The sequence below is a fragment of the Gadus chalcogrammus genome, chromosome 8, assembly GCF_026213295.1.
Source record: "Gadus chalcogrammus isolate NIFS_2021 chromosome 8, NIFS_Gcha_1.0, whole genome shotgun sequence".
Taxonomy (NCBI): Eukaryota; Metazoa; Chordata; class Actinopteri; order Gadiformes; family Gadidae; genus Gadus; species Gadus chalcogrammus.
This window is the reverse complement of record NC_079419.1, coordinates 24,052,716-24,063,639: the sequence shown is the minus strand read 5'-3', so window position 1 is coordinate 24,063,639 and position 10,924 is coordinate 24,052,716. Positions and strand designations below refer to the sequence as shown.

Sequence of the window (10,924 nt, the reverse complement as noted above, 5' to 3'; positions counted from 1 at the left end):
TTCTAACTTCCATACAATTCTAGGGAGGGGAACTACAGCATGAGGTGGAGTAGAGGACTTAAAATATGGTGGACGGGGACCTCAAATGGGAGGACTACACATATGGGAAAGGGGATTACACTCTGGGCCTGAAAACCATACAGAGTCCCTTCTCGTGGTCCTGAAACAACCGTTCTTTGTTAGAAAAACACGCACTCTATCGCTACCTCCAACTGTCTAGAGGGAAAATGGTCCCTCTCATCGTCCTCCGACTTTAGCTCTCCTTGCTATCTCTCCTTGCTATCTCTCTCGCTCCCTCTCACACAAACGCACATTCACACTGACTTCACACACGGCTCCTCTCATTCTGTCTCCCGCAGACGGACACACATGAACATTGCCTCTTGCGTACACGCGCACACACAGAATCGCTCACAGCCTTTCTCTCTCTCTTTCTGACACACATGCACAGGGAGTCTGGACAGAGATATATGCCCAGCCGCTCACACCTTACTAGTGAAGGGCAACAGGTGTCTACTATTCCCGTCCGCTGTGGTCAATGCAATTATCCGTCTGCTACCGCACCCACAATCATCAGACACAGCAAAATAGCGTTGAGCATAACAAAGCAAGCAAGCGTTGCACACATAGCAGGGTTATCATTGATTTATTTATTTCTATATTTAGCCGGTCCACACATACGCTCGCTCTCTTTCTTTCTCTCTCTCTGGGCCTCTTACACACACACACAGCCACTCTGTCTCTCTCTCTCACGCGCATACACACACTGTCTCTCTGTCTCTCTCTCACCCATGCTCTCCTATTCTTCCACCCACGCTGACTCTCGTTCTTGACTCCATACACACGCACTTGCTCTCTGGTCGTGAAGGTGGGGGTTAGAGGTCTCTGCTATCCCTAGTCTGCGTCAGTTCAGGTGTCTGTCCGTCAGTCCCCGCATATGCAATGAATATATGGCCAAGAAATCGTTGTGCTTCTTCGGGCACCTCAGATTCACTTATCAAGGGCGGCGAGCCTTAGGCCTCGAGGGTGTTCTTTCACCACGCAACGAGCCTAGTTTATCTTATTCTCATTTACCTTTTTCCTCTGGGTGCCACTCATGCCCCAGGCATACCGTTTCCTCTGCAAAGGGACTCTAACCCTGATAAAGGACTCTAACCTTCTTACCACATAGAATTATTTAATACACATCCATTACTTGGCCATCGGTAGTCTTGTATCACTATGCCCGATTCTTATAGGCCCTATGGTCTCGAGGGTATTCCTTCACCATGCAACGAGCCTAGTTTATCTTATTCTCATTTACCTTTTTCCTCTGGGTGCCACTCATGGCCCAGGCATACCGTTTCCATTACTTGGCCATCGGTAGTCTTGTATCACTATGCCCGATTCTTATAGGCCCTATGGTCTCGAGGGTATTCCTTCACCATGCAACAAGCCTATATTCAATGTGTCACGCGTTCAGGGTCAATCGGGTTTATGGGGAAATGCTGGGATGCAGTCCTATTCGTCCCCACGAGATATCCCGTAGCGAACCGCTCTCACAGTCTCACCTCCTAATGTGGTTCCTATATAACTATGCAGAGTTTGGATTTTATCAACAGGTTCTGCCTACCTTTTGTTGGGCGTACGCGAGGTGAGACTGCAGGAATCGGTCCGGTGCTCCGGGGTCCCGAGGTCGTGCCGCTCTCCGTCTCTCGTTTCCCAGTTGCGGTTCAATTCAGAAAAAATCACGTCGGGGTCGCCAATTTGAGGGGAAAAACGGTCTGTCTAGTTACTGGACCAGATGAAATGAGACGGAGAGGTAATAAAGTCTGTCGGCACGAGGACCTTGGATTTATTAAGTAAAGTGGCAACGGTTATACAGAGTCATAAAGCGTGAGAGATCGAATATGTCTAAGTCCCTAATCAGCGCTGATGGTTCGTCCAGAGCTTCGCCTCCGCGGAAGGTCTGCTTCAGAAGAAGGTGAAGAGTCCCTGTGTGATACAGTCTTATGCTGTATCCTCCTCTCGATGAGGTGTGTGCGTTTGAGGTGTGTGTGGTTCTGTGTGTTTTTGCTTGACCTTGGCTCTCAGGCCCTGGTATATGCATGTGTATCTCTTGTGTTCCTCCTAACGGGGGAGAGCCCCTCGAAGTGTCTCATGTGTGATAAATTAATGTGGCTCTCCCGTTCTTGAGGATGACTGGTGCATTGTCTGAGTGTCCACCATTTGCCTGTTTGGGAAATGGGGCCTTCGGCTCCGGCCTTGACCTGACTATATTATCATGTTTGTGTTATGTGTTCGTTGGGTTAGAGCAAGAGTTGACTATATTGTAATGTGCCTGCCATGTGATGTGCTCATCAGGCTAGGGTAGGAGTTAGCTATATTTGTAATGTACATGTGATGTACTCAGCAGGTTATTTTCCCCAACAACAACAAACTTTGAACAAAAACATGGCGGACACGGTGGTAGAGAGTACTGAACCCGTAAAGGGACATTGGGTAAAAATAATGATTTTAACGTTTCTCGTGAGCACGAGAAAGTATCTGGTGCGCACGAGAAAGTATCTTGTTCGCACGAGAAAGTATCTGGTGCGCATATCACTGTGTATGTGTGTGTGGTCAGCGTGTGAGTGCAGTGGACGAGCGAGCGTTAGCGTGCATGTCAGTTTAGTGAAGTAATGATCGAGTCCGGTTGTGTGTAAAAGAATAAAGCACCCGGCAAGAATCAGTGGCCGCTTCATTCCGACCATATTCCGACCTATAAGCAGACCCACTGCCGGTCAAAGTGAAGGGTCTGTTGCCCCTGAGAGATCATCGGCCCTGGAGAGAACATGTCTGGGAGTCGACAGCAGAAAGTTGTAACACTAACCATCTCGTAGTCAGAGGCGGAGCGCAAGAGAGTAGTACGTGCTCCAATAGCGCAAGATAAAAATAAAGCACATTAATTTGAATGATTTTAGCTTGTTTGTGATTTATCGCGGGCACGGGCACACACAAGCTAAAATCATTCATATTATAGAAGAGGCTGTCAAGGAAAATGGATTTTTTTGTTTCTAATGACGTCCTTGGTATCACTCCGCAAATAGTCCGGTAACTTGTCAACTCCAGCGTCTTCGGTTGCTACGCGACGTCAACGTCTATGGCAGACTATTTCTCTGCTGATCAACACTACTGTTACGTATTTTAAAGGTCCCATGACATGAAAATCTCACTTTGGGAGGTTTTCTAACATAAATATGAGTTCCCCTAGCCTGCCTATGGTCCCCCAGTGGCTAAAACTAGCACTAGCTGTTCTGCTCGCCTTCGAAAAAACGGAGGCTACAGCGCGCTGATTTGGAATGTCTGTGCTCATGACGTCATCAGGAATCTCAGCTCCTCCCCTTACTCTGCCTGGCCCGCCCAGAGACGTTGGCCCGCCAATGAGACTCGACCGTGCGAGCGCCACATGTGTGTGTGTGAATACACACACTGTAACGCAAGTGTTTCTTGTCGGTTCTTTGACGTGTCTTGTATTTCCACAACAAGTCTGTCGTGGGGGTTATCTGAGCCATGGTTGAGAAGGAATTGGGGGAAAGGAACTTTGGTTTGACTCGCTGAAGTACATGAACTGCGACATGCCGCCGCTTGCCGCGAGGCACGATCGCCCGGCAGCGGGCAGCCGGCAGCAGGCAGCGCGCGGTTCAGTCGACTTCAGGTTGATGTGAAAGTGGAAGAACCAGAGACGTCGCAGAACCCGACAAAGTCGTTTGTGATTCATAATATCGTCTGGAGGCGCACACAATATGTTATATGATATAGATATCTATGTATTATATGATATTATTTAGATATAGAGCTCCAGGACTGTAACGCAAGTGTTGTACACTTCCTTGTTATTTGGATAACCGTTCTGCTGTTGGTGTGATGGCGCATAACACGTCGGACTCTCCGACGTGTATTTCTACAACGAGACTTGTATTGGGGGTTATCTCAGCCAAGGTTGAGAATGAATTGGGGGGAAGGAACTTTGGCTTTGACTCCCTCAAGACCATGAACCACGACAAGGAGGAGAAAGGGATCTTTGCCGGGCAGCGCTTATGCACCTCCGCCTCCGGCGGTGGTCCCTCAGCGGGGCTCAAGCGGGAGACATTCGCCGCCAACAATCCCTTTCTCCTCCATGTCGTGGTTCATGTTCTTGAGGGAGTCAAAGCCAAAGTTCCTTCCCCCCAATTCATTCATTCGTGTTATGCGCCATCACACCAACAGCAGAACGGTTATCCAAATAACAAGGAAGTGTACAACACTTGCGTTACAGTCCTGGAGCTCTATATCTAAATAATATCATATAATACATAGATATCTATATCATATAACATATTGTGTGCGCCTCCAGACGATATTATGAATCACAAACGACTTTGTCGGGTTCTGCGACGTCTCTGGTTCTTCCACTTTCACATCAACCTGAAGTCGACTGAACCGCGCGCTGCCGGCTGCCCGCTGCCGGGCGATGGTGCCTCGCGGCAACCGGCGGCATGTCGCAGTTCATGTACTTCAGCGAGTCAAACCAAAGTTCCTTTCCCCCAATTCCTTCTCAACCATGGCTCAGATAACCCCCACTCGTTGTGGAAATACAAGACACGTCAAAGAACCGACAAGAAACACTTGCGTTACAGTGTGTGTATTCACATTGATGTGGACGTTGAAGAACCAGGAACGTCGGAGAACCCAACGAGGTCGTTTGAGATTCATAATATCGGCTCACACAGCTTTTGGCCGTGATAATATATATTATATGATATAGATATCTGTGTAGGCTATATGATAATATTTAGATATAGAGCTCCAGGACTCCCGTGTGTTCTAGAATATTTACAGAACACGGCTAAAGGGTGTGCGCCTCGCCATTGCGATACATCCACTGTAAACAGAGCGCATGGTGGCTGCAAGCTGCTCAGGGCCACACCCCCACCCTCCTCCTTGACACGCCCACCAAAACAGCGCATTTGGGGGAAGCTCAATGTGCGACTGGCTCAGAGTGGCTGTAACTCTGCACCACGGCTGAATTTAGGGAACGTCTTTGAATACTGTTTAGTTGCCCACTAATACCTAGGTATATTAAAGAATACATAAAATAGCATGTCATGGGACCTTTAAGAACATAAGCTGCCCCCACATAGCCTCTAGGAAGCAGATTCAAAAACACGCAGGCTGTATTACCCTCACATAGCCACTAGGAAGCAGGACCAAACATATAAGCCATAAATACTGTACATAGCCACAAGGGGAGCAAGACCTTACTGAAGGCTGCTCCATCCACAGAAGGCAGCACCTTTAGATAGGTGAAGAAGCCGAGGCTAATACGTCACATATGCCACGCCCACTTGACCCTATCAATCTCGACAGAGAGGTTGGACCTCAGAAACTTCAGGTAGCTCAGGACTCGTGGGTTAGAGTTTTGATCAGCTGGGAGTCGCTCAGCACGTGTTCGACACACTTCCCCTCCTTTTGCTCCGTAGTTACCATACCGAAATACTTTAACAAATAAAGTCAGTTAAAAGTGATCCGGATTGGACTACTTTCTTCGAAAAATGCTGCACTACGAATGCTGGTTACAAATAAATTGTAAAAAGACACCATGAAGTTATTTTTTCGTTTAGCAAGTAGCCATGTAATAAGCGGGATAATGTATAGAACGTCGTCGGTCATTATTGCAGAGTTCTTCAAGGAAAGTGGTCAAATCCAAAGGATAGCTTTTAACAGTTACTTTATTTGGTAAAGTATTTCGGTATGGTAACTAATACTATGGAGCAAAAGGAGGTTGAAAGTGTGTCTAGCATGTGACGAGCGTCTCCTAGCTGACCAAAACATTATTAACCCTATCGTATGGGCTGCCGAGAGATTCTGGAGCCCTCTGGCCCGTGTTTACAGTGTTATGGTTTGATCCGCAAGACCCGGAAGGAGTGGGAGGAGCCGGTGTGACGTATTACCCTCGGCTTCCTCACTTGTCTGTGGTGCTGCCTTCTGTGGCTAAAGTATTTATTGCAGCCTTCAGTAAGGTCCTGCTCCCCTTGTGGCTATGTATAGTATTTACGGCTTATATGTTTGATGCTGCTTCATAGGGTCTATGTGTGGGTAGCTTAGGTTCTTAAAATACGTAACATTATTGAAATTAAGCCCCTTCAGGTCGTGTCCTGTTCGCCCTGTCGGGGCTTATTTTCCCGATAATGACTGGCGTTCTTTACATTATCCCTTACATATCTTGTTAAAGCACAGCTGTGCTTCGTTGAGCAAAAAAAACAAAAAACACTAAATAAATGGTGTATAGTGAATACTTGTGGCGCGGAGTTAAAACGACACACTTTACCGGTTTTGTTCAAAATATCGTTATAATATCGTATATCGCCATTCGAACAAAAAATATCGAGACATGAGTTTTGGTCCGCATCGCCCAGCCCTACTGTAGATTGTAAAAAAACAAAAAACATAACAAGATACACAACCCTTTTTGCATTTCTATCCCTTTATTTTCTTTCATTCACAGAGAATTCACAGCATAATGAATGACATAGCTTGACCTATGGCTAAGGCTTAGTTCTGTGGGGATAGCCAAATTTTTCAAAATTACAAATCACAATCAAAGTGCTTAAAAATGAAATTAAAGTGGCTATACATGAACAAATGGAAATAAAAGTCTGAACAGAGGACCTGTTACTACCAAATAAATAAACAGGTAGCATGCAGCCAAACAAGGTTGGTAAAATTAACTTATATAGCCTTCAGGGGCCCATCAACAACTCAGCGAAGCCCCGTCAACAACTGCAACCCCCCCCCCCAATTCCACTCAGGCCGGTACTAAAATACCTGTTATAGCGCAACAGAAGAAGGCGCTGAAATTGTCCATCTCCAAGACGGTTTCATTTTGGAGTGAGCACAAGACTCCCGAGACTGAAAAGTCTTTCGACTGGTGCGCTGGATGGTGTAGGTCAGGCACGTCCAAAGTCTGGCCCGCGGGCCAATCTTGGCACGGGGTTATATTTTATTTGGCCCGCGGCTCCCTTACGAAAATTTATTATTCATGGCCCGCCAGCCTGCCACGTTGCAATTTCTCTTTTCACCACTTGATGGCAGCACCATTCTGGCGCTAGCCACAACCGCGACCCCCATGAACCTGGCCTATTTGCAAACAGAGTGTCGCCGTTGCAAAATAATTCAATGTGAAGAGACACTATCAGACAACCCATGCTAATGCATACAACAAGTTCACAGGGAGCGACGTGCAGAAAAAGTAAAGCAGCTTGAAGCCGGTTTAGCTTCCCAGCAGCGGCTCTTCACCAAGGCTCGGGACTCAGTAGAAAACAGCACCAAAGCCAGCTATGAAGTGGCGATGCTAATCGCTAAACACGGGAAGCCTTTTACAGAGGGCGAGTTTGTCAAAGACTGTGTAATGAAGATGGTGGATAACATTTGCCCCGAAAAGCAGCAAGAGTTTGCTAATACGTCTCTAGCGCGCCACTCCGTGGCCCGCAGAATTGAAGAATTATCAGCGGACGTAAAGAGGCAAGTGGGTGACAGGGGAGTGAATTTTGACTTTTTTTCTTTAGCCTGTGAAAGCACAGACGCGTCTGACACTGCCCAGTTACTTGTTTTTTTGCGAGGAGTGGATGATGAAATGAATATAACAGAGCTGCTGGACCTCCAAAGTTTAAAAGGCCAGACAAGAGGAGTGGATTTATTTGACTATTATTTGTCTGTTCAGCTGTTGATGATTTTAAACTGCCGTGGAGTAAAATTAGTGGCATTGTTACCGATGGCGCACCCGCTATGGCTGGGGAACACAGGGGCTTATCAAAACTGATATGTGACAAAGTCAGCGAACAGGGAGGCAACGCTGTTAAACTACACTGCATAACTCACCAACAGGTCCTCTGCGCTAAATGTGTGTAATGTGAACATGTTATGCAACCGGTGGTAATGACTATTAACTTCATTCGCTCCAAGTCGCTGCACCACCGTCAATTTCAGCGGTTCCTACTCGACATTGATGCGGAATATGGAGACGTTATCCAGAGGTGTCAAGTAACGAAGTACAAATACTTCGTTACCTTACTTAAGTAGAAATTTTGGGTATCTATACTTTACTCGAGTAATTATTTTTCAGACTACTTTTTACTTCTACTTCTTACATTTTCACGCACTTATCTGTACTTTCTACTCCTTACTATTTAAAAATGGCCTCGTTACTCCTATTTAATTTCGGCTTGTTTTTATTCCGCTGGCGTTCAAAAAACACAAACAAAAAAACCTATCCAGATAATTCGCGCCAGAGTGAATTTGATTGGTTGGATGAGAATATAAACATGTACCATTCTTACACCCTATTGGTTTATACGCGATCCATGGCATCTGCGCATGACCAGACTCGTCTACATTCTCTGACTTGACATAAATTTGCGCCACATTCCAGCTACGAAATAGCAGAAGTAGACGATCAAAATGTCCGAACCTAGCACCAGTGAGGCGGCTGGTGGCCAAGAAGACCAGCCAACCCTTCCTCATCCCTGGCCGTACCTGGAAGAACTGTTTGAAATGGTTGGATGCAAAAATAACTCATTTCGAATGCGCTGCAAGCTCTGTGCACCCAAGTACCACGAGCTAATGGCTTTCAAAAACTCGCCATCTAATTTGAAAAAGCATATTGAGGTAAGCGCAGAGTTTGTTATTATCTGTCGATTATTGACAAAATATTGTAGTAACCTAGTAATGTACTAATGGTAAATTTGCAATGTTTGCCAATGCTAAAACTATGGCTAGGAACATGCCAATCCATGTCATGGTTTGCTTTCTATCACTAGCAAGGCAATGATTCAACGTTGCATGTTTGTTTGGCGGGCTCAGTGAGATTTGAAATCTCACTGAAACCCCAGCGTGTCCGGTTGCTAAGTAGCCGGACACGTTGGGGTTGACGGGGTTGGGCGGACTATTTCTCTGCTGAACAACACTACGAATGGTAATTGTAAAAGCCACACCGTGAAGATGTCATGGTTTGCTTTCTATCAGTAGCAAGGCAATGATTCAACGTTGCATGTTTGTTTGGCGGGCTCAGTGAGATTTGAAATCTCACTGAAACCCCAGCGTGTCCGGTTGCTAAGTAACCGGACACGTTGGGGTTGACGGGATTGGGCGGACTATTTCTCTGCTGAACAACACTACGAATGGTAATTGTAAAAGCCACACCGTGTGAAGATATTTTTTAGAATTAGCACTCTAAATAAGAACGTGTTCGTAATGATCTGCCTGGTTAAATAAAGGTAAAATTAAAAAAAAGTTGTATCGATTAAAAATGTACGTCAGACGAAATTCTTAATGATCAATTAATCAATCGTCGATTAATCATGCCCATCCCTACTATATGCAATATTTGTAAGTTAAAGGGGTAGCTTGGAATTTTGGACATGGGGCATGATTCTCCATGAAATTGAATACAACGGAAGTCCTAGATAGTCTGAGCTTGTGGTTTGAGAGAAATTATATGAATCTCAATATGTGCCATTTTCTCCACAGAAGATACACCCCACCCGTCTAGAGAGGTACACACAACTTTCTTCATCAGCCCTCAAAAGGAAGCCATCCACTGAAGATTCTTTGACACCACCCTCCAAACAAACCAAGCTTTGGGAGACCCGAAGAGTGTCCCAGGCAAGTGTGGATAAAGTAGTCCTCAAATTCGTTGTCCAAGGCTTGCACCCCCCACACATTGTTCAGCAACAGGGCTTCATTGAGCTTGTGCAACATCTTCAGCCAAATACAAATGTCATGACGCGCAATACGGTTGTAAACAAAGTCACAAAGGCCTCTGTTGAAATGAAAAGAAACCTGAAAGCTGCCCTAAGTGAAATTGAGTTCATAGCAACAACAACAGACTGCTGGACGGCACACCGTCGCGGTTTCATTGGTGTCACTGCGCACTGGTTTAACCCCCAGACCATGCAGAGATCCTGTGCTGCCCTGGCATGCAAGCAACTGAAAGGGTCACATACCTTTTATGCCCTGGCTGGTGCCCTAAATGATATTCACACAGAATTCAATATCAGAGAGAAGATCGTTCGCACTACAACCGACAACGGATCGAACTTCCTGAAAGCCTTCAGAGTTTATGGGCAGTCTGACGAGAACAACAATCCTGAACCTGTAGGAGAGGGTGATGGAGAAGAGGATGACGGTGGCCAAAATGATGATTCCAATGAAGAGGAAAGCATTGAGGGTGTTGAATTTGTTGATGCCGGAGCCCTTTTAAAAGAGGATGACTACTTGGAATACCAGCTACCCAAGCACCATCGCTGCGCCTGCCACCTGCTCAATTTGGTGTCAACAGTTGATGCTTCTAAAGCAGAGAGCAACCCATTGTACAAGCGTGTGGCAAGGTCCACATTTTCCAAATGCTCTAGCTTGTGGAACAAAAGTTCAAGATCAAGCACTGCAGCTGAAGCAATTGAAGACCACTGTAAACTACAACTCGTAAGGCCTGTGCCGACAAGGTGGAATTCACTCTTTTCAGCTGTAGAAAGAATAGTGAGAATCACCAGAGAACAAGGAGAAGGAGCCCTTGCTGACTTAGATTAAGTCAGTTTTATACTTTGAATACCGTACAACACTATGGCAATATGCAGTCTCCCTATTTACTATGGATGTGATTTGTAGCAAGCAACACAATTTCATTTCTGAAAGCATCAGATTACTATTTTTCCTTTTTTAATTATCAGTTCCTCCAGTTGAAGGTGCTACATCAAGTAGGCTTAATGTTGCATGTTGTGTTTTTCTTTTCTTCTTTGTACAGGTTTACTCCAGTGGAACTCGCATTTCTTGCAGAATATGCCAAGACAATGTCTCCAGTTGCGAAGGCACTTGACGTTCTCCAAGGAGAAACAAGTGTGCAGATGGGATGGTTGGTCCCCACTATTAC

The 10,924-nt window shown here is 45.8% G+C and overlaps 1 protein-coding gene across 1 annotated transcript; it reads left to right on the top strand.

Moving 5' to 3' along the window:
- Nucleotides 1-7,715: 7,715 nt before the first annotated feature.
- Nucleotides 7,716-10,598, top strand: LOC130388084 (uncharacterized). The gene is made up of 2 exons (XM_056597415.1): nt 7,716-8,664; nt 9,526-10,598. The coding sequence occupies exons 1-2, from the start codon at nt 8,458-8,460 to the stop codon at nt 10,582-10,584; spliced, it is 1,266 nt and encodes a 421-aa protein (XP_056453390.1). The 5' UTR covers nt 7,716-8,457; the 3' UTR covers nt 10,585-10,598.
- The last annotated feature ends 326 nt before the right edge of the window (nt 10,599-10,924 follow it).